Source organism: Salvelinus fontinalis, chromosome 42 (assembly GCF_029448725.1).
Source record: "Salvelinus fontinalis isolate EN_2023a chromosome 42, ASM2944872v1, whole genome shotgun sequence".
NCBI lineage: Eukaryota > Metazoa > Chordata > Actinopteri > Salmoniformes > Salmonidae > Salvelinus > Salvelinus fontinalis.
Window position 1 is genome coordinate 398,332 of NC_074706.1, and position 21,513 is coordinate 419,844.

Here is a 21,513-nt window from a genome sequence, read left to right on the forward strand (position 1 = left end):
GAGGTCCAGTCAACAGGAGCATTTGTTTCTTAGCGCTCTGAAGGAGGTCCAGTCAACAGGAGCATTTGTTTCTTAGTGCTCTGCAGGAGGCCCAGTCAACAGGAGCATTTGGTTCTTAGTGCTCTGAAGGAGGCCCAGTCAACAGGAGCATTTGTTTCTTAGCGCTCTGAAGGAGGTCCAGTCAACAGGAGCATTTGTTTCTTAGCGCTCTGAAGGAGGTCCAGTCAACAGGAGCATTTGTTTCTTAGCGCTCTGAAGGAGGTCCAGTCAACAGGAGTATTTGTTTCTTAGCGCTCTGAAGGAGGCCCAGTCAACAGGAGCATTTGTTTCTTAGTGCTCTGAAGGAGGTCCAGTCAACAGGAGCATTTGTTTCTTAGTGCTCTGAAGGAGGTCCAGTCATCAGGAGCATTTGTTTCTTAGTGCTCTGAAGGAGGCCCAGTCAACAGGAGCATTTGTTTCTTAGTGCTCTGAAGGAGGTCCAGTCAACAGGAGCATTTGTTTCTTAGTGCTCTGAAGGAGGCCCAGTCAACAGGAGCATTTGTTTCTTAGTGCTCTGAAGGAGGTCCAGTCAACAGGAGCATTTGTTTCTTAGCGCTCTGAAGGAGGCCCAGTCAACAGGAGCATTTGTTTCTTAGCGCTCTGAAGGAGGTCCAGTCAACAGGAGCATTTGTTTCTTAGTGCTCTGAAGGAGGTCCAGTCAACAGGAGCATTTGTTTCTTAGCGCTCTGAAGGAGGTCCAGTCAACAGGAGCATTTGTTTCTTAGCGCTCTGAAGGAGGTCCAGTCAACAGGAGCATTTGTTTCTTAGTGCTCTGAAGGAGGCCCAGTCAACAGGAGCATTTGTTTCTTAGCGCTCTGAAGGAGGTCCAGTCAACAGGAGCATTTGTTTCTTAGTGCTCTGAAGGAGGCCCAGTCAACAGGAGCATTTGTTTCTTAGTGCTCTGAAGGAGGCCCAGTCAACAGGAGCATTTGTTTCTTAGTGCTCTGAAGGAGGTCCAGTCAACAGGAGCATTTGTTTCTTAGTGCTCTGAAGGAGGTCCAGTCAACAGGAGCATTTGTTTCTTAGTGCTCTGAAGGAGGCCCAGTCAACAGGAACATTTGTTTTTTAGTGCTCTGAAGGAGGCCCAGTCAACAGGAGCATGTGTTTCTTAGTGCTCTGAAGGAGGCCCAGTCAACAGGAGCATTTGTTTCTTAGTGCTCTGAAGGAGGCCCAGTCAACAGGAGCATTTGTTTCTTAGCGCTCTGAAGGAGGCCCAGTCAACAGGAACATTTGTTTCTTAGTGCTCTGAAGGAGGTCCAGTCAACAGGAGCATTTGTTTCTTAGTGCTCTGAAGGAGGCCCAGTCAACAGGAACATTTGTTTCTTAGTGCTCTGAAGGAGGTCCAGTCAACAGGAGCATTTGTTTCTTAGTGCTCTGAAGGAGGCCCAGTCAACAGGAGCATTTGTTTCTTAGTGCTCTGAAGGAGGCCCAGTCAACAGGAGCATGTGTTTCTTAGTGCTCTGAAGGAGGCCCAGTCAACAGGAGCATGTGTTTCTTAGTGCTCTGAAGGAGGCCCAGTCAACAGGAGCATTTGTTTCTTAGTGCTCTGAAGGAGGCCCAGTCAACAGGAGCATTTGTTTCTTAGTGCTCTGAAGGAGGCCCAGTCAACAGGAACATTTGTTTCTTAGTGCTCTGAAGGAGGCCCAGTCAACAGGAGCATGTGTTTCTTAGTGCTCTGAAGGAGGCCCAGTCAACAGGAGCATTTGTTTCTTAGTGCTCTGAAGGAGGCCCAGTCAACAGGAGCATTTGTTTCTTAGCGCTCTGAAGGAGGCCCAGTCAACAGGAACATTTGTTTCTTAGTGCTCTGAAGGAGGTCCAGTCAACAGGAGCATTTGTTTCTTAGTGCTCTGAAGGAGGCCCAGTCAACAGGAACATTTGTTTCTTAGTGCTCTGAAGGAGGCCCAGTCAACAGGAGCATGTGTTTCTTAGTGCTCTGAAGGAGGCCCAGTCAACAGGAGCATTTGTTTCTTAGTGCTCTGAAGGAGGCCCAGTCAACAGGAGCATTTGTTTCTTAGCGCTCTGAAGGAGGATCCAGTCAACAGGAACATTTGTTTCTTAGTGCTCTGAAGGAGGTCCAGTCAACAGGAGCATGTGTTTCTTAGTGCTCTGAAGGAGGTCCAGTCAACAGGAGCATTTGTATGTCTAGCTTGAGCCCAAGAGACATTTCCCTTTCTAATTCATTCTGCCAAGTTATCTGAAAACCAGGGATTGTCCCTACCACTGATTAAACATTTCTTCACAGGGGCATGCTTATCAAAAATGGACACAAATTTCATATAAAAATAGTCCCAGGCAGTGTCAACATCAGGAATCAGACTTACTCTGTCAATATTATGGTACAGATCATATAAGAGCGCTTGCTCATCAATCTGTCTAAAATGTCTTTTAAAAATATAATGTGGTTTGGCTTTGGTAATTTTTGTAATTCTAACACAAGCAATTGCACAGTGATCACAACATTACAGAATATCCCAGTCGATGTGTATTTGTGAGGGGTATTCGTTAGAATAATGTCCAATAGAGTTGATTTGTTAGGTGCTCTGGGATTCGGTCTTGTAGGTGCATGAATTAATTGAGCGAGATTCAGAGTCACACGGTTCTTTAAAATAGTCCGATCCCAGTTCAAATCTCCTAAAAGAACGAATTCAGAGTCATTTAACTTGTGCAGGATATCAGGAAGAGTTAAGTGCGTCTTCCGAACCTGAGGGCGGTCTGTAGCAGCTGACTACAGTGATGTGGGAGTCCTTATATACTTTCACTTTAACCGCAAGCAATTCAAAATGTTTGGCTTTGGTAATCGAGAGAATTTCAGAGGTGTTAAACTCGGATTTAACATAAATTGCAAACCCTCCTCCTTTACTCATTCGATCAGCTCTACAAACCATGTACCCAACAATATAAATCAAGTTATTTGACACAGATTTCTTTAGCCAAGTTTCTGATAAAACCATTATGTCTGCATTCATCGTTTTGGCCCATATTCTAATCATGTCTATTGTTGGAAATAGACATCTGACATTAACATGCAAGAGGCCAAAACCTGCTCTGATTTTACAATCATAGGGAGTCAGTAGAGATTGCATGGTATCTACCAGCCCAGGGTTTGGTCGCACGTTACCAGAGATCAACAATAATAGCATAACAATATATCTCAGTTGCCCAATGCGTGAGGACTTGGTGGAGCCTGCACCATTGTCAATAAAACGAACCGAGACTTTCGACACAGAAAAAAAGTAATTCAATAGTTTGAGATTTTGGAAGTATACCATCAAGTGTAGGTCCAGTTGTGCTTGAGAGTGGTACACATGTAATTGCAGAGAGAGAACAAGTTCCTGGTGGTATTGATATGATGGTCTCGTTGGAGAGTTTGCAAATTGTAGGGAATAAGGCGAAGATAATAAACTCACCCATTGATCGTTCAGCCTTTTTAATCCAGAATGGCATTGAGTAAAGAGCAGGCACAGTAACAGATACAGCTTTTCTGGGAAGGCTTTCCACTAGATGTTGGAACATTGTTGCGGGGACTTGCTTCCATTCAGCCACAAGAGCATTAGGGAGGTCGTGCACTGATGTTGGAAAATTAGTCCTGGCTCGCATTCAGCATTCCAATTCATCCCAAAGGTATTCGATGGGGTTGAGGTCAGGACTTTGTGCAGGCCAGTCAAGTTCTTCCACACCAATCTCAGCAAACCATTTATGTATGGACTTCGCTTTGTGCACTGGGTTATTGTCATGCTGAAACAGGAAAGGGCTTTCCCCAAACTGTTGCCACAAAGTTGGAAGCACAGAATCGTCTAGAATGCCATTGTATGCTGTAGCGTTAAAATTTCCCTTCACTGGAACTAAGGGGCCTAGCCCGAACCATGAAAAACAGCCCCAGACCATTATTTCTCCTCCACCAAACGTTACAGTTGGCACTATGCATTCCGGCCTATAGCGTTGTCCTGGCATCCGCCAAACCCAGATTCATCGGTTGGACTGCCATATGGTGAAGCGTGATTCATCACTCCAGAGAACGCGTTTCCACTGCTCCAGAGTCTAATAGCGGAGAGCTTTACACCACTCCAGCCAACGCTTGGCATTGTGCATGGTGATCTTAGGGTTGTGTGCGGCTGCTCGGCCATGGAAACCCGTTTCACGAAGCTCCCAATGAACAGTTCTTGTGCGGACGTTGCTTCTAGAGGCAGTTTGGAACTCGGTAGTGATTGTTGCAATCGAGGACTCGTGTTTTTTACACGCTACACGCATCACCATTCGGCGGTCCCGTTCTGTGAGCTTGTGTGACCTACCACTTCACGGCTGAGCTGTTGTTGCTCCTAGACGTTTCCACTTCACAATAGAAGGTCACCCAGTCAACTTACAGTTGACCTGGCAGCCTTAGCAGGGTATAAATTTGACAAACTGACTTGTTGGAAAGGTGGCATCCTATGGTGGTGCCACGTTGAAGTCACTGAGCTCTTCAGTAAGGTCATTCTACTGCTAACGTTTGTCTATGGAGATTGCATGGCAGTGTACTCGATTTAAAACACCCATCAGCAACGGGTGTGGCTGAAATAGCCAAATCCACTAATTTGAAGGGCTGTCCACATACTTTTGTATATATAGTGTACTTCACAACACTTTCAAGGATGTAACAGTATGACAAAGGCATAAACTTGTGATGAAGACAAGGCTGCTAGACTTGTGTTTATAGGAAGGAGGGGGGAAGAATTAGGACTGGAATCTAATAGAATAATGTATTTTATTAAATATATTATAATGTTGATAATTGTGTGGTATTCCACTTCTGTATCATCAGGCCAAGAAAGGTGGTCTGTGATATTTGTGAGGTCAAAGCTGTGAAGTCCTGTCTGACCTGCAACCTGTACTACTGTGAGACCCACGTTAAGAAGCACTACACAGTACCTAAACTACAAAGACACACCCTGGTGGAGGTGACTGGAGACCTGGAAGAGAGACTCTGTCAGAAACACCACAGAGCTCTGGAGGTGTTTTGCAGGACAGACCAGATACTGATCTGCAGTCTGTGTTCTGTGACAAAGCACAAAGGACATGATGTAGTCTATGAGGAGATAAAACAAGCTGGAAGACAGGTAGGGGCTACGCCTTTGTGCTCTTTCTTGAGATAAACAAAGTAATATAGTATGCTTGTATCTTAGGATTCCAGTACTAGTGTGAGACCCAGTTCCTAAAGAAAAGGCAGGATATAATTCAAGTCTTTTGAGGCTGCAGCATTTACTTGTTTGTGTGATTTGTAGCACAATGTCATCATCATGTAAAATCTAATATTTGCTAAGCAAATTAGTGCAGAGTCATATCAGATCAGTAGAATGCAATGTTCAAAGATCTCAATGCCTGCATTCTGGATATTAAGCAAGGCCAATATTGGTTATGTTGATATGACAAGGCAATTCTCACTAACCATATTGTCAGAATTACAGTGGATATTACATTTATCTACTAATTTAAAGATTTTAAATGTATCATTATGCTAAAACAAATTCTGCTTTTTCTTAATTAACATTTATTTCCACCAAAGACTCAAGATGAAGACCATGACCAAAGTCAGACTTTAATTGAAGGTTGGTATTCAAGCTTTAGAAAACTCATATTTCACTGTCTTAGTTGAAGCAAATAGTAAGTCATTACAGAAATATGTTGATGTTTTTGAGATTATGATTTGTAATTAACAACCGTATGGACTATATTGCTTATTCACTCCTTTGCCAGTGCTGCCCCCTCCTGGTGAGATTCAGTTCCTGTCGGTGAAGTCAGACTCTGTGTCTCTGAGCTGGGGTTCTCCTCGGGGGGTTAAAGGACCACAGAAGTTCAGAGTGACCTGGGAATGTAGTGATGGGGAACATCACAGTCTAGATGTGAAATACATGCATCAAATGGAAATAGATGGACTGAAACCTGGTGAAAAGTACCAGTTCAACGTAGCCACTGAGGGGAATGATGGAAGTTTAAGTAGATGTGTCTCGGGATCTGTATTCACAGGTACAGTAACTTGTCTTAAAGGTTTTGGAGATATATCATTATGGAATATCTTTGATATTATCTCTCAAATGAAAACAAACTCTGCACCCATTCCTTGTAACAAATTGTAATTTTCATTCCAGTGGTGCCAGCTCCCAGAGACTTAAATATAGACCAGTTGAAAGACACCTCCTTCACTCTCAGCTGGACCAAGGCTGAAGGAATCGATAAAGTCACACAACGCTTCCTCATATCCTACTGCAGCCCAGGAACTGGGCTCAAGGCAATACATACTGAAGACTGCCACAAAACATTATCCTATCTACAACCTGGTACTGAGTACACCATCAATGTCTCGACTGTGCTGAACAATGGGAAACAGAGTGAACCCATCTCTACAACCATCTACACTAGTAAGAGATCTGCCTCATCTTGTTTTAGTTCATTAGAAGACTGTGGACAATAGAATGTGAGTGGAGCAAGTGACAGATGTCTTTATCACAACTAATTAACAACACTAATTAAGCGTTTTGGTCTGAAGCCAATTGCCCGCCTTTCAAAGCACTTTAGCCACTTATACAGAGACCAATGTTTACCCTGGCTCTGTTTTACTTTTAGTCATAGATGTTTGTAGTTCACTAATAACTATTCAGTAAATTACAATACTTCTCTGCTCCTAGTTGTTCCTGCTCCAGAAAGTCTGAATGTTCACTCAGTAACCACCTCATCAGCTACTGTGAGATGGAACCAGTCACATGAATTTGAAGAAACCCAACACCATTACCAGATCTCCTACCACCGCACTGGGAAAGAGAAACACATCATTACTACATCCTTACAAAGCAACACTCTCCATGTCCTGAAACCTGGTACTCAGTACTCTGTCACTGTCTGCACTGTGCTGGAAAATGGGGTGCAAAGTCAACTGGTGTCAACAACCTTTAATACATGTATGTACTTAGTTAACTATTATCAATATATACCATTTGGCAGATGCTTTTTATAACTGTTATAGCTGGTGTCAAGTGAATCCTTTGGAGTGGGAGGGGGGAAGGGGGGGTGATTAAACAAGAAAATAATATGTGTAATGATTTGGGTATGGAAGGGTATGATTCAAATATCTTTTAACCATCAAATTCCCTGAACTATTTGAGAATCTGAGAATGGACCAATATGAACATCTACAGTCGTGGCCAAAAGATTTGAGAATGACACAAATATTAATTTCCACAAAGTTTGCTGCTTCAGTGTCTTTAGATATTTTTGTCAGATGTTACTATGGTATACTGAAGTATAATTACAAGCATTTCATAAGTGTCAAAGGCTTTTATTGACAATTACATGAAGTTGATGCAAAGAGTCAATATTTGCAGTGTTGACCCTTCTTTTTCAAGACCTCTGCAATCCGTCCTGGCATGCTGTCAATTAACTTCTGGGCCACATCCTGACTGATGGCAGCCCATTCTTGCATAATCAATGCTTGGAGTTTGTCAGAATGTATGGGTTTTTGTTTGTCCACCCGCTTCTTGAGGATTGACCACAAGTTCTCAATGGGATTAAGGTCTGGGGAGTTTCCTGGCCATGGACCCAAAATATCGATGTTTGTTTCCCGAGCCACTTAATTATCACTTTTGCATTATGGCAAGGTGCTCCATCATGCTGGAAAAGGCATTGTTCGTCATCAAACTGTTCCTGGATGGTTGGGAGAAGTTTCTCTCGGAGGATGTGTTGGTACCATTCTTTATTCATGGCTGTGTTATTAGGCTAAATTGTGAGTGAGCCCACTCCCTTGGCTGAGAAGCAACCCCACACATGAATGGTCTCAGGATGCTTTACTGTTGGCACGACACAGGACTGATGGTAGCGCTCACCTTGTCTTCTCCGGACAAGCTTTTTTCCGGATGCCCCAAACAATCGGAAAGGCGATTCATCAGAGAAAATGACTTTACCCCAGTCCTCAGCAGTCCAATCCCTGTACCTTTTGCAGAATATCAGTCTGTCCCTGATGTTTTTCCTGGAGAGAAGTGGCTTCTTTGCTGCCCTTCTTGACACCAGGCCATCCTCCAAAAGTCTTCGACTCACTGTGCGTGCAGATGCACTCACACCTGCCTGCTGCCATTCCTGAGCAAGCTCTGTACTGGTGGTGCCCCGATCTTGCAGCTGAAACAACTTTAGGAGGTGGTTGATTTAGGTGCAATCTTTCTGGCAGCAATATCCTTGCCTGTGAAGCCCTTTTTGTGCAAAGCAATGATGACGGCACGTGTTTCCTTGCAGTTAACCATGATTGACAGAGGAAGAACAATGATTCCAAGCACAACCCTCCTTTTGAAGCTTCCAGTCTGTTATTCGAACTCATTCAGCATGACACAGTGATCTCCAGCCTTGTCCTCATCAACACTCACACATGTGTTAACGAGAGAATCACTGACATGTCAGCTGGTCCTTTTGTAGCAGGGCTGAAATGCTAAGTAGTGGAAATGTTTTTTTTGGGATTCAGTTAATTTGCATGGCAAAGATGGACTTTGCAATTAATTGCAATTCATCTGATCACTCTTCATAACATTCTGGAGTATATGCAAATTGACATCATACAAACTGAGGCAGCAGACTGTGAAAATTAATATTTGTGTCATTCTCCAAACTTTTGGCCACGACAGTATGTATGGTTCTTCTTTGCAAGGGTTTAAATATTGAATAGACATGTATATATTCCTTAAAGATCAACATAGTAAGCAGTACCTACTTTCCCTGAAACATATTTCAAACCCATGTAATATGAAATTATTAAGACCTGGCTGTAAGGGCTGTTGTCCTCCTCTTCCTCAGATGAGGAGAGGAGAGAAGGATCAGTGGACCAATACGCAGCATTAGGGAAATAAGCCATCTCTTTATTTGAAACGATGGCAACACGAAAACAAACACTTACAAAATTACAAAACAAGAAAACGACGTAGACGAAACCTGAACATGAATTAAACTAACTAAACGTAGAACTCACGGACAGGAACAGACTACATCAAAACGAACGAACAGCCAAACAGTCCCGTATGGTACATACATTGACGACACAGGAGACAATCACCCACAAACAAACAGTGAGAACACCCTACCTAAATATGACTCTTAATTAGAGGAAAACGCAAAACACCTGCCTCTAATTAAGAGCCATACCAGGCAACCCAAAACCAACATAGAAACAGAAAACATAGACTGCCCACCCAAAACTCACGCCCTGACCATATACACATACAAAAACAACAGAAAACAGGTCAGGAACGTTACAGAACCCCCCCCTCAAGGTGCGAACGCCGGGCGCACCAGCACAAAGTCCAGGGGAGGGTCTGGGTGGGCAGTTGACCACGGTGGTGGCTCAGGCTCCGGACGCAGTCCCCACACCACCATAGTCACTCCCCGCTTCTGTCTTCCCCTCCCAATGACCACCCTCAAACTAACATCCCCTAAATGAACGGCCAGCACCGGGAGAAGGGGCAGCACCGGGACAAGGGGCAGCACCGGGACAAGGGGCAGCACCGGGACAAGGGGCAGCACCGGGACAAGGGGCAGCACCGGGACAAGGGGCAGCACCGGGATAAGGGGCAGCACCGGGATAAGGGGCAGCACCGGGACAAGGGGCAGCACCGGGACAAGGGGCAGCACCGGGACAAGGGGCAGCACCGGGACAAGGGGCAGCACCGGGACAAGGGGCAGCACCGGGACAAGGGGCAGCACCGGGACAAGGGGCAGGTCCCGGCTGAGGGACTCTGGCAGGTCCCGGCTGAGGGACTCTGGCAGGTCCCGGCTGAGGGACTCTGGCAGGTCCCGGCTGAGGGACTCTGGCAGGTCCCGGCTGAGGGACTCTGGCAGGTCCCGGCTGGACGGCTCTGGCAGGTCTTGGCAGGACGGCTCTGGCAGGTCATGGCAGGACGGCTCTGGCAGGTCATGGCAGGACGGCTCTGGCAGGTCATGGCAGGACGGCTCTGGCTGGTCATGGCAGGACGGCTCTGGCTGGTCATGGCAGGACGGCTCTGGCTGGTCATGGCAGGACGGCTCTGGCTGGTCATGGCAGGACGGCTCTGGCTGGTCATGGCAGGACGGCACTGGCTGGTCATGGCAGGACGGCTCTGTAGGGAGGAGAAGGAGAGACAGCCTGGTGCGTGGTATAGGCACTGGCTGCGCTGGAGAGGAGGAAACAGCTGGAGAGAGAACCCGGAGAGACAGCCTGGTACGGGGGGCTGCCACCGGAGGACTGGTACATGGAGGTGGCACCGGGTATACCGGACCGTGAAGGAGGACACGTGCTCTTGAGCACCGAGCCTGCCCAACCTTACCAGGTTGAATGGTGCCCGTAGCCCTGCCAGTGCGGCAAGGTGGAATAGCCCGCACTGGCCTATGCTGGCGAACCGGGGACACCATTCGTAAGGCTGGTGCCATGTATGCCGGCCCGAGGAGACGCACTGGTGGCCAGATGCGTTGGGCCGGCTTCATGACATCCAGCTCGATGCCCAACTTAGCCCTCCCAGTGCGGCAAGGTGGAATAGCCCGCACTGGGCTAAGCACGCGTACTGGGGACACCGTGCGCTTTACCGCATAACACGGTGTCTTACCAGTACGACGCCTTCTACCTCCACGGTAAGCACGGGGAGTTGGCTCAGGTATCCTACCCGGCTTTGCCACACTCCTCGTGTGCCACACTCCTCGTGTGCCCCCCCCCAAGAAATTTTTGGGTCTGACTCACGGGCTCCCAACCGCGTCGCCGCGCTGCCTCCTCATACCAGCGCCTCTCAGCCTTCGCTGCTTCCAACTCCGCCTTGGGACGGCGATATTCCCCTGGCTGAGCCCAGGGTCCTTTACCGTCCAGGATCTCCTCCCAAGTCCAGAAGTCCTGGTTGCTCTGTTGAGCATTCCCTTGCCGCTTGGTCCTAGGTTGGTGGGTGATTCTGTAAGGGGTGTTGTCCTCCTCTTCCTCAGATGAGGAGAGGAGAGAAGGATCAGTGGACCAATACGCAGCATTAGGGAAATAAGCCATCTCTTTATTTGAAACGATGGCAACACGAAAACAAACACTTACAAAATTACAAAACAAGAAAACGACGTAGACGAAACCTGAACATGAATTAAACTAACTAAACGTAGAACTCACGGACAGGAACAGACTACATCAAAACAAACGAACAGCCAAACAGTCCCGTATGGTACATACATTGACGACACAGGAGACAATCACCCACAAACAAACAGTGAGAACACCCTACCTAAATATGACTCTTAATTAGAGGAAAACGCAAAACACCTGCCTCTAATTAAGAGCCATACCAGGCAACCCAAAACCAACATAGAAACAGAAAACATAGACTGCCCACCCAAAACTCACGCCCTGACCATATACACATACAAAAACAACAGAAAACAGGTCAGGAACGTTACACTGGCTGTGATGATATGGCCTTGGGAGAGTTGGTGCTACTTTTCCGATGAGCTTTTCCAAGCTGGACCTGACAATCTAGGTGTCTGGTGCAGGCTCTGCGCTATTTCAGTCTGTCTCCTCACCCTCACGCCTCCAAATCAGGGTCTGCGCTTTTCAGTCTGTCTCTCCACTATCACGCCTCCAAATCAAGGTCTGCGCTTTTCAGTCTGTCTCTCTACTATCACGCCTCCAACTCCGCCATGCAGCTTCTCCTTCTTTGCCAGGCTGGGTTGCTTAGTCAATAACAGTCCAACATTGTTCTTGAGGCAGCGTAAATACATAAAATAATATTGTTATGTATGATTTAATGCATTAATAAACATAAAGACACTATCATGTGTAAAGACACAATATTTTTTAATGAGTGTTAGTTTAACCTCATTAAAAACCAGTGGTTTGATTTGAAGAGGGCAGTCCATAAGCGCAGACTAAGGATACCAAGGATCTGGGTAGATTATATATGGAGGAATGGTCTAAGATCCCTCCCAATGTGTTCTCCAATCTCATAAAACATTTTAGAAAAAAAGCTCCGTGTCACTGTGGCCAAGTTTCAGCCTCCTGGCAGAGGCATCCAGGTTTTTGGCTAAAATGTGCTGGTAATTCATTATTTTATCGACCTTAACAAAAGGCCCCAGGACCATTGTAAGCAAAACAGTACCATAACATCAACGATCCACCACCATATTTTACAGTAGGTTTGGGGTTCTTTTGCGCTTATGCATTCGACACCAAACCCACCGCCAGTGTGGTTGACCAAAGAGCTCTATTTTAAGGTAATCTGACAATGGCACCGGTACAAATCCAAGTGCCAATGCCATTTAGCAAACTCCAGGCATTTACATTTGTTGGATAACATGACAATTGGGCTCTTTGGCCACGCACACCATTGGTGGGTTTGGTGTCTAAATAATCCCCCTGAAATTAAAATGATGTATTAGTTACATACAGTACATGTGTTTAGCAGATGTTATTGCGAGTGTAGCGAAATGCTTGTGTTTCTAGCTCCAACAGTGCAGTAATATCTAACAAATTCACAACAATACAACCAATACACACTAATCCAAAGTAATGGAATGGAATTAAGAATACATACACTACCGTTCAAAAGTTTGGGGTCACTTAGAAATGTCCTTGTTTTTGAAAGAAAAGCACCTTTTTTGTCCATTAAATAACATCAAATTGATCAGAAATACAGTGTAGACATTGTTAATGTTGTAAGTGACTATTGTAGCTGATTTTTAATGGACTATCTACGTAGGCGTACAGAGGCCCATTATCAGCAACCATCACTCCTGTGTTCCATTGGCACGTTGGGTTATCTAATCCAAGTTTATCATTTTAAAAGGCTAATTGATCATTAGAAAACCCTTTTGCAATTATGTTAACAGAGCTGAAAACTGTTTTCCTGATTTAAAGAAGCAATACAACTGTCCTTCTTTGGACTAGTTGAGTATCTGGAGCATCAGCATTTGTGGGTTCGATTACAGGCTCAAAATGTCTAGAAACAAAGACTTTTCTTCTGAAACTCGTCAGTGTATTCTTGTTCTGAGAAATTAAGGCTATTAACCCCATACCTACTTGCTAAATAAAAATCTCTTTCTCTGAGCAATTGTATTAGTGTAAAATAATATAATGTTCACATTTTTTGGAGCATACAGTATAGCCCAGTATTAGTATACAGGGTAGCTGTGAATGTTCAATGGGATCTTACCAGTGCTGTTTGAATGCTTGCACATCAGATTTTACGGAATGTGTACAGGTTGAAACATTTTCAGAAAGCCCTCTTTTCATGCAGTGTTTTTCTGTTGTTCTACAGACCCTACTCCTCCAGGAAATCTTGTTATAAGGTCTTATAGTGCGACCTCTGCCAAACTCATCTGGGATCGTCCTGATGGCATGGAGGACATCCAGCACCACTTCAGGGTGACATGGTGTGACAATGCCAGTCCAATTGAGTTCTTCACCACCGAAGAAAACTGTGGAAATGTCACTGATCTGACACCAGGGAAGAAGTACACCATCACTGTCTGCACCATTGACGAGAGAAATATGGAGAGTGAACCAGTCTGTACTAACCTACATACAAGTAAGTAATCAATTGCAGTTTCAAGATGAAAATGAACTGGAATATAAAAAATATATAAAAAATTCCCTTTGTTATTGCAGAGCTCCCTCTGAAACTTTTTATGCAGAAGTTGGGACTGACACAGCATTTTGAGGAGAAACTATCGCTGAATGCCGTGCTTGCAATCAGTAGCCTAACGTTAGGAAAGAACCATACTCTGAGTCCTCAATCTCTACCGTGGTGTTTTCTGAAAGAACTGATGAGGATGAACGTGTCTGCAAGGGATGTAAAGTACATCACCAATGATAAGGAGGATCAAATGAAGGTAAACCCTCTAGACCTTATCACAGCCCTGTGTCTGTGCTCAGATGGTTTCCTGCAGCAGGAGATGATCCAGAAAATGTCCATGTGTCAGTTTGCTGTTCCTCTGCTGCTGCCCAACTGTGACACAGAACAAAGCACTTTGATGCTGTGGGCCTTGAGGGACATAGTGAAGAGGTTTAGACCCTCTTCCCAAACGGCCACAAAGGCTTTTGTGGAGGAAATAATTGTACTCTCTGATCTTCATATGGTGTCCTTTGTTAGGTTAGGAGAAAGTAGCTTGTCCAAGTCTCAGATCTTGAACAAACTGCTTAGTAACCCTCAACAGCACAATGACACATTTGTTCATCATGATATGGAATGTGGGAACGTCCCTCGCAGAATCTCAGATGGACTGGTTGAAATCAGCTGGTACCTCCCGTGTGGGAACAGAAACATAGATAGGTTATCTAAGCCTGTGGCGGTGGCCAATCTCAGAGGAGACATCAGTTCCTTTAAAAAACTGTTTAACTTTCTGTGTCAGATATCAGCTGCAGTGTTCATTTTCAGTGATGATTTAAAGGCAGATTCTGAGGTTTTGGAAGATGACTCAAAAGCAGAGTTATTTCTGGTTGTCAACTCTCAGAGAAAAGCATTCAGCAAAGACAAATTGAGGACATTTACCACTGAATTCAGTATCAATTCAGCACATGTGATTGTTAAGGAAATTGAAAATGATGCAGAATTTGTAAAAACCCTGCAGTCAACTATGGGTGACATCATCAAAACAAGTCCAAACAGATTGACAATTGAAAACATGGCTGACGTAGCTCGTCAGAGTGGGATTCTGGTTGATGAAGACATTGATGAGTGTCAGAATGCCAGGAAGATGGCAGATGCAATTACCAGCAACATCAAAGACACAGTGAAATTCAAAGACCATCAACTACCCTTACAAGGAACAATCTGGAAAGAGCTTTCCCAGTTAGAAAAAGAGAGGTGTAGACTGAGAAAAGCAGGAGGTCAAGAAATTGAACACTACAAGAGCTCTCTGAATAAAAAGGAAAAAGAACTGAGGGAGAAGCAACAAAGCTTTGGTATGACAGACACAATGACAAAGTTCATAACTGGCATGTCAAGTTCAAAAGCGGAGCGATCCCATTTCCTCAAATGGATGCAGATTCATCTGGACAATCTGTCTCGGCAGAACCTGTCTGGTTTGCGAGAGCAGTACAAAGATCTTTGCCAAAATCATCCAGAGAAAAAAGCCATTGCAGATTTAGATAGGCAAATGTCTGATTGTTCCTTGGGACTTGAACACTTCATTCGTGAGTTGGGCCAGCTGTATGACGCTGCCTGCTCCCTCCCTGAAGACAGTCCTCAAAGGAAACAGATGGAGCATCTCCCTGGATTGTGTGCTCAGATGCTGTTGGATGGTTTCCCCATTGAGCTTGTGGATGGAGATGCATCAAATATCCCTCTGAAATGGATATCAGCTGTACTGACTCAGCTTCATACTCTTGTGGACTCTAACAGCAAGATCCGGGTGGTCACAGTTTTAGGGGTCCAAAGCACAGGGAAGTCCACTCTCCTCAACACCATGTTTGGGGTCCAGTTTGCTGTCAGCAGTGGAAGATGCACCAGAGGGGCCTTCATGCTACTGATAAAAGTCAACAAAGACCTCAAGGAGGAGCTGAAATGTGACTTCATCATGATCATTGACACAGAGGGGTTGAAATCACCAGAGTTGTCTCAACTAGATGACAGTTATGAACATGACAATGAACTGGCCACACTGGTGATAGGACTCAGTGATGTCACAATTATCAACATCTCCATGGAGAACTCCACAGAGATGAAAGACATTCTACAGATTGTTGTTCATGCTTTTATCAGGATGAAGGAAGTGGGGAAGAAGCCGATATGTCATTTTGTGCACCAAAATGTGCCTGACCTATCTGCTCAAAACAACAACATGAGGGACAGGAAGAGGTTGGTGGAACATATGAATCAAATGACCCAGGCAGCAGCCAGAATGGAGAAGGAGGAGAATATCACCAAGTTCACTGATGTGATGGAGTATGATCCAGACACAAGCAGCTGGTATATCCCAGGACTCTGGCACGGGACTCCCCCGATGGCTCCAGTCAATGCTGGCTACAGTGAGGCTGTGTATGACTTCAAGAAGAGCTTGATGGAGGATTTCAGACAATGTCCGAGTAATGATGACATTACACATTTCCTGAAGTGGACAGAAAGCTTGTGGGAGTCTGTAAAATGTGAGAAATTCATCTTTAGTTTCCGAAACAGCTTGGTTGCAGATGCATACTCCAGTTTATGCTCGGAGTACAATGGTTGGGAATGGACCTTCCAGAAGGAGATATATTCCTGGATTGTAAGTGCTGAAACCCAAATTTCAAATTTTGGCATAACAGATCCAAATCCCCAAATGAGCATAAGAGATGTGCTGAATGACTTGTTGATGGAAGCATCTGAGAAGCTGGCAGTTAGAGAAATGGAAATCCAAGACAATCTAATGAAATACTTTGAAAATCCAGATGACCATGTAAATCTGGTAGAAAAATACAAGGAGGACTTTGTGTCTAGTGCTAAAATACTGAGACGAGAGACAGAAAACACAGTGAGGAACAAACTGCAAGGAGCTGTTGAAATCAAAGAGGGAATGGCCGAACTGGATGACATCAATAGTTCACAGGCAAATACACTTGCAAATAAGGTGCTGGCTTTTCTGCAAACATGTAGACAGAAAAAATCTGATTTATCAGAACAGGACCTCAGAGAAGAGTTTGAAGGTATGTGGGAGGAAACTCTGTCTGAGATCAACTTTAGCGGACTGCCAGAGAGAGATGTGGCTCAGGATGCCTTCCTCATGTTACGTGATAACTTATCAACAAAGGGCAGTCATGTCAATAAAATGTTGGTAGAAAGCCGTTTGGTGAATTGTGGGAAAACAGTCTTTGTTGTTGAATCAGGGGGTTTGTGGGAGAAGGCTAAAGGCTTTCTGGTGCACTGGGATCCAGACCATCACAGGAAAAAACAGCAGGACTTCTGTGATGACATCATAACCCAGTGTCAGGACTTTATAACCCAGAAGGTGGGAAGCAAAACAGGCTATCATAGTACTTACATCAAAGAACTGCTGAAAATGATTGAAACATTGAAACAACGAAAGAATTGTAACGTTAGTGAAGAATGTGAGCTTTGTCTAAAGCTACACATCTGTGGCATTGCAACCAGAGAGTTTCAGAAGATGATTAATCATTTCATTGCATTTAATGACCCTCGGAAGTGTCTGGAGAGGTATAAGAACAAGTATCTTACGGAGTTCAAAGACTTGTTTCATAACCAAGACCAGTGCCAAAACAAAGCTGAAGAGTTCACACATCTCTTACTGCCAGCTGTACAGGACTATGTGACCAAAATGATTGGTTCTGATGTGGTTGATGAAGTGAAGAGGGGTGAAGGGTCAAAGGATTACAGCACCCGAGGGGCTTTCCAGTTCTCCATTTTACAACAACTTCTGATTGATGGAGAATATGAGAAATATAGAGAATACATAAACCATTATGAAAGGTTTGTGAAGGACAGGCTGTTTGACCAGATTGTCCAACAACTCTCAAAGAACAGCAGTCTGGAGAAATTGGAGAAGAAACATCTTTCAGAGATAGTCAAGATAATCACTGAATCAATTTCAACGATTAGAAATACAAGCACTGCAAGCACTACAAATACAAGCACTATAAAAGATATCAAGACATTCATTCAGAAAATGTGCTGTGCCCTTGAAGAAAAGCTTGTTTTTCCAAAGAATGCTCTGGATTCCATCATAACTCTGAACTATTCTACTAACATAGCACAGTTTGCTGACGACCTTACAGCATTTGTGGGAAAAATGGAACAGTCACTGGCAGCTGAGTATGATAAGGGAGGAGACATCAAAAAGAGACTCAGATCTCTGCCATTCAAGCCTCAGGACATGATGTTCACCAGTCTGTTTGGATGTGGAGAACAATGTCCTTTCTGCTGTGCACCCTGTGAAGCAGGAGGTAAGGAGCATACCAAACACTCTACCTCTATTCACCGTCCACAAGGTGTCTGTGGTAGGAGGAATTTAAATACAGGTGTGTTAAGAACTGACATCTGTTCATCCTCTGTGATTAGTGACAGACAATTCAACACAAGGAAAGGAAAACCTCACCTCTACAAAGACTACCAGACATATTTCCCTGACTGGACCATAACTGGAGATCCCAGCATTAAGACTTCAGACTACTGGAAGTATGTGATGGCCACATTCAATGAGAGAATCGCTAAAGACACAAATGCACTTCCTGCTGATATCCCAGAGGACTGGAAGGCATTAACAAGTGATGACGCATTGAAGAGCTTGAAAAACGCGTTCAACGTGAAATAAAGTGGAAAACAATAGCATGACTCTTTTTGATTTAAACATAAAATTGACCTATTAAAGATTTCAGACATGGCAACCAGAAATAACTCACCAAGCATGAACGTTTCTTATCAAAAAGCCAGATCCAAGAACTTGTGAAATAAATTAATTCCAATACAATTTCACCATCGCACTGCTGATCAGGTACTTTTTCCCTTTCCCTTCCCTTGATTGGTCTGTTGAAGGAAGCAACTGTTGATCAAAAGGTACCACCTTTCACAATCATAAAAAAATTGAAAATGTTAGACTAAACTAGGATACTGACCATCCAAAAGACACCATGGAAATCTTACCAGATAGTTGCAGATAAAAAGCCTTTATTATATTGGCATATTAGTGTAGGAACACATGTCGCTGCAGGAAACACCTTCATCAAGGCCTTGTAGCAAGGGTAGTGTTTGAGTGGACATCACTGACTGACAGGTACCTGCAGTATAGGAAGGAAGGAGTTATACCATACATACTGTAGACTGACAGATACCTGCAGTATAGGAAGGAAGGTGGAGTTATACCATACATACTGTAGACTGACAGATACCTGCAGTATAGGAAGGAAGGTGGAGTTATACCATACATACTGTAGACTGACAGATACCTGCAGTATAGGAAGGAAGGTGGAGTTATACCATACATACTGTAGACTGACAGATACCTGCAGTATAGGAAGGAAGGTGGAGTTACACCATACATACTGTAGACTGACTGATACCTGCAGTATAGGAAGGAAGGTGTAGTTATACCATACATACTGTAGACTGACAGATACCTGCAGTATAGGAAGGAAGGTGGAGTTATACCATACATACTGTAGACTGACAGATACCTGCAGTATAGAAAGGAAGGAGTTATACCATACATACTGTAGACTGACTTATACCTGCAGTATAGGAAGGAAGGTGTTATACCATACATACTGTAGACTGACAGATACCTGCAGTATAGGAAGGAAGGTGGAGTTATACCATACATACTGTAGACTGACAGATACCTGCAGTATAGGAAGGAAGGTGGAGTTATACCATACATACTGTAGACTGACAGATACCTGCAGTATAGTAAGGATGGAGGAGTTATACCATACATACACAATCAATCAAATGTTTATAATAAATCCCTTTTACATCAGCAGATAATTATACACAAACCCAGCCTAAAACCCCAAACAGCAAGCAATGCAGACGTAGAGTCACGGTGGCTAGAAAAAACTCCCTAGAAAGGCAGGAACCTAAGAAGAAACCTAGTGGAACCAGGCTCTGAGGGGTTTCCAGTCCTCTTCTAGCTGTGCCGAGTAGAGACTATAATCATACTGTTGACTACTTGTTGACTTGGACTGGAGTATAGTCTTCAATCACAATGTTAGACAAATATATTCACAATTGTTTTTATAACCATCTTGATTAGAAGTGAATGTAGATAATGTTGATTGTGATTACAAGTATATCAGTGCAAGATAAATGTGTAACTCTGTAAAAATGAAGTTAAGGTAATTTTTTTGCTTTATCTTTGATATTGTGTATTGTCTTTGATTTGATTTAGTTTGATATTGTATGTCATTCATTTAGTATTTGAAAGACCAGCCCAATGATGGGCTGAAAGGGATCCTAACGTCATACAGAATGTACATCATGTTATTGTCAATGGTCCATTAGAGTTTTATACCTATGGACATGTGATTATGTTTAGATTACCATGACAACAAGCCTCAAACAGATGCATACATACTGTACATTGGAAAAGGCTTTATAGTCCTGGTCTTTGTCTGATACAAATGTATTGAAATGTATTGTATTAAGGGCTACTGTAGTTGCATGCATGCTAAAAGATTATGTAACAAGTTCATTATTCTTTTGTTTATTTTTGTCAGTTTTGTCAAACGTAAAGAATGTGTTTACCTCTGATTTAATAAAAACATTGCAGCATTATTTTACTGTAGAAAAATGCATGTAACATTGTATGATTCCTCTCCCAAACATCAAACTAACAAGGATGTATAGTTCAACATTTATTGTTAACGAAAACATTTTATTGACACAAAGTTATTTTTAATTTTTTCCCTTTTAGGAAATTAAACACATACATTTTATTATTTATGAAACTACTTGAATGAACATTTATTGTAATTCTAGTGAATTACATCACAATTATATAATCAGACAGTTACACTGTTCTTAGTATCTGATCAATAATCTGAAAAGAATGTACAATTTGTTCAATAAATCTGCATTTCTTAAAGATGCAGTCTGAGATCTACTTCAGGATTGGTGGGTCCCCTGCGGAATGGTTGAGCTAACGTAGGCTAATGCGATTAGCATGAGGTTGTAAGTAACAAGAACATTTCCCAGGACTTAGACATATCTAATATTGGCAGAAAGCTTAAATTCTTGTTAATCTAACTGCACTGTCCAATTTACAGTAGCTATTACAGTGAAAGAATACCATGCTATTGTTTGTGGAGAGTGCACAGTTTTGAACATGAACAGTTATTAATAAACAAATTAGGCACATTTGGGCAGTCTTGATATAACATTTTGAACAGAAATGCAATGGATCAGTCTGAAACTTTGCACATACACTGGCCATCTAGTGGCCAAAATCTAAATTGCAGCTGTGCTGGAATAATACATTATGGCCTTTCTCTTGCATTTCAAAGATGATGGTGCAAATAAAATTACAAAAAACAGTTGTTTTTTTCTTTGTATTATCTTTTACCAGATCTAATGTGTTTTATTCTCCTTCATTTCTTTCACATTTCCACAAACTTCACTGTTTCCTTTCAAATGGAACGAAGAATATGCATCCTTGCTTCAGGGCCTGAGCTACAGGCAGTTAGATTTGGGTATGTCATTTTAGGCAACATTTTAAAAAAAGGGGCCGATCCTTATTAAGAGGAGCACCTCCAATTCGTAATAAACTATATATATATATATATATATAGTTTAAGTCGGAAGTTTACATACACTTAGGTTGGTGTCATTAAAACTCATTTTTCAACCACTCCACAAATTTCTTGTTAACAAACTATAGTCGGTTAGGACATCTACTTTGTGCATGACACAATAATTTTTTCCAACTATTGTTTACAGACAGGTTATTTCACTTATAATTCACTGTATCACAATTCCAGTGGGTCAGAAGTTTACATACACTAAGTTGACTGTGCCTTTAAATAGCTTGGAAAATTCCAGAAAATGATAT

The 21,513-nt window shown here is 43.2% G+C and overlaps 1 protein-coding gene across 1 annotated transcript in view; it reads left to right on the forward strand.

Moving 5' to 3' along the window:
- LOC129841356 (interferon-induced very large GTPase 1-like) overlaps positions 1–19,068 on the forward strand; it is a 46,668-nt gene extending 27,600 nt beyond the window's left edge. The window contains exons 6-12 of the mRNA XM_055909595.1: positions 4,838–5,132; positions 5,579–5,621; positions 5,770–6,039; positions 6,162–6,431; positions 6,699–6,968; positions 13,299–13,568; positions 13,649–19,068. Coding sequence (XP_055765570.1) covers positions 4,838–5,132; positions 5,579–5,621; positions 5,770–6,039; positions 6,162–6,431; positions 6,699–6,968; positions 13,299–13,568; positions 13,649–18,282 — 6,052 coding nt within the window. The 3' untranslated portion in view covers positions 18,283–19,068. The remainder of the gene's footprint in view (positions 1–4,837; positions 5,133–5,578; positions 5,622–5,769; positions 6,040–6,161; positions 6,432–6,698; positions 6,969–13,298; positions 13,569–13,648) is intronic.
- The last annotated feature ends 2,445 nt before the right edge of the window (positions 19,069–21,513 follow it).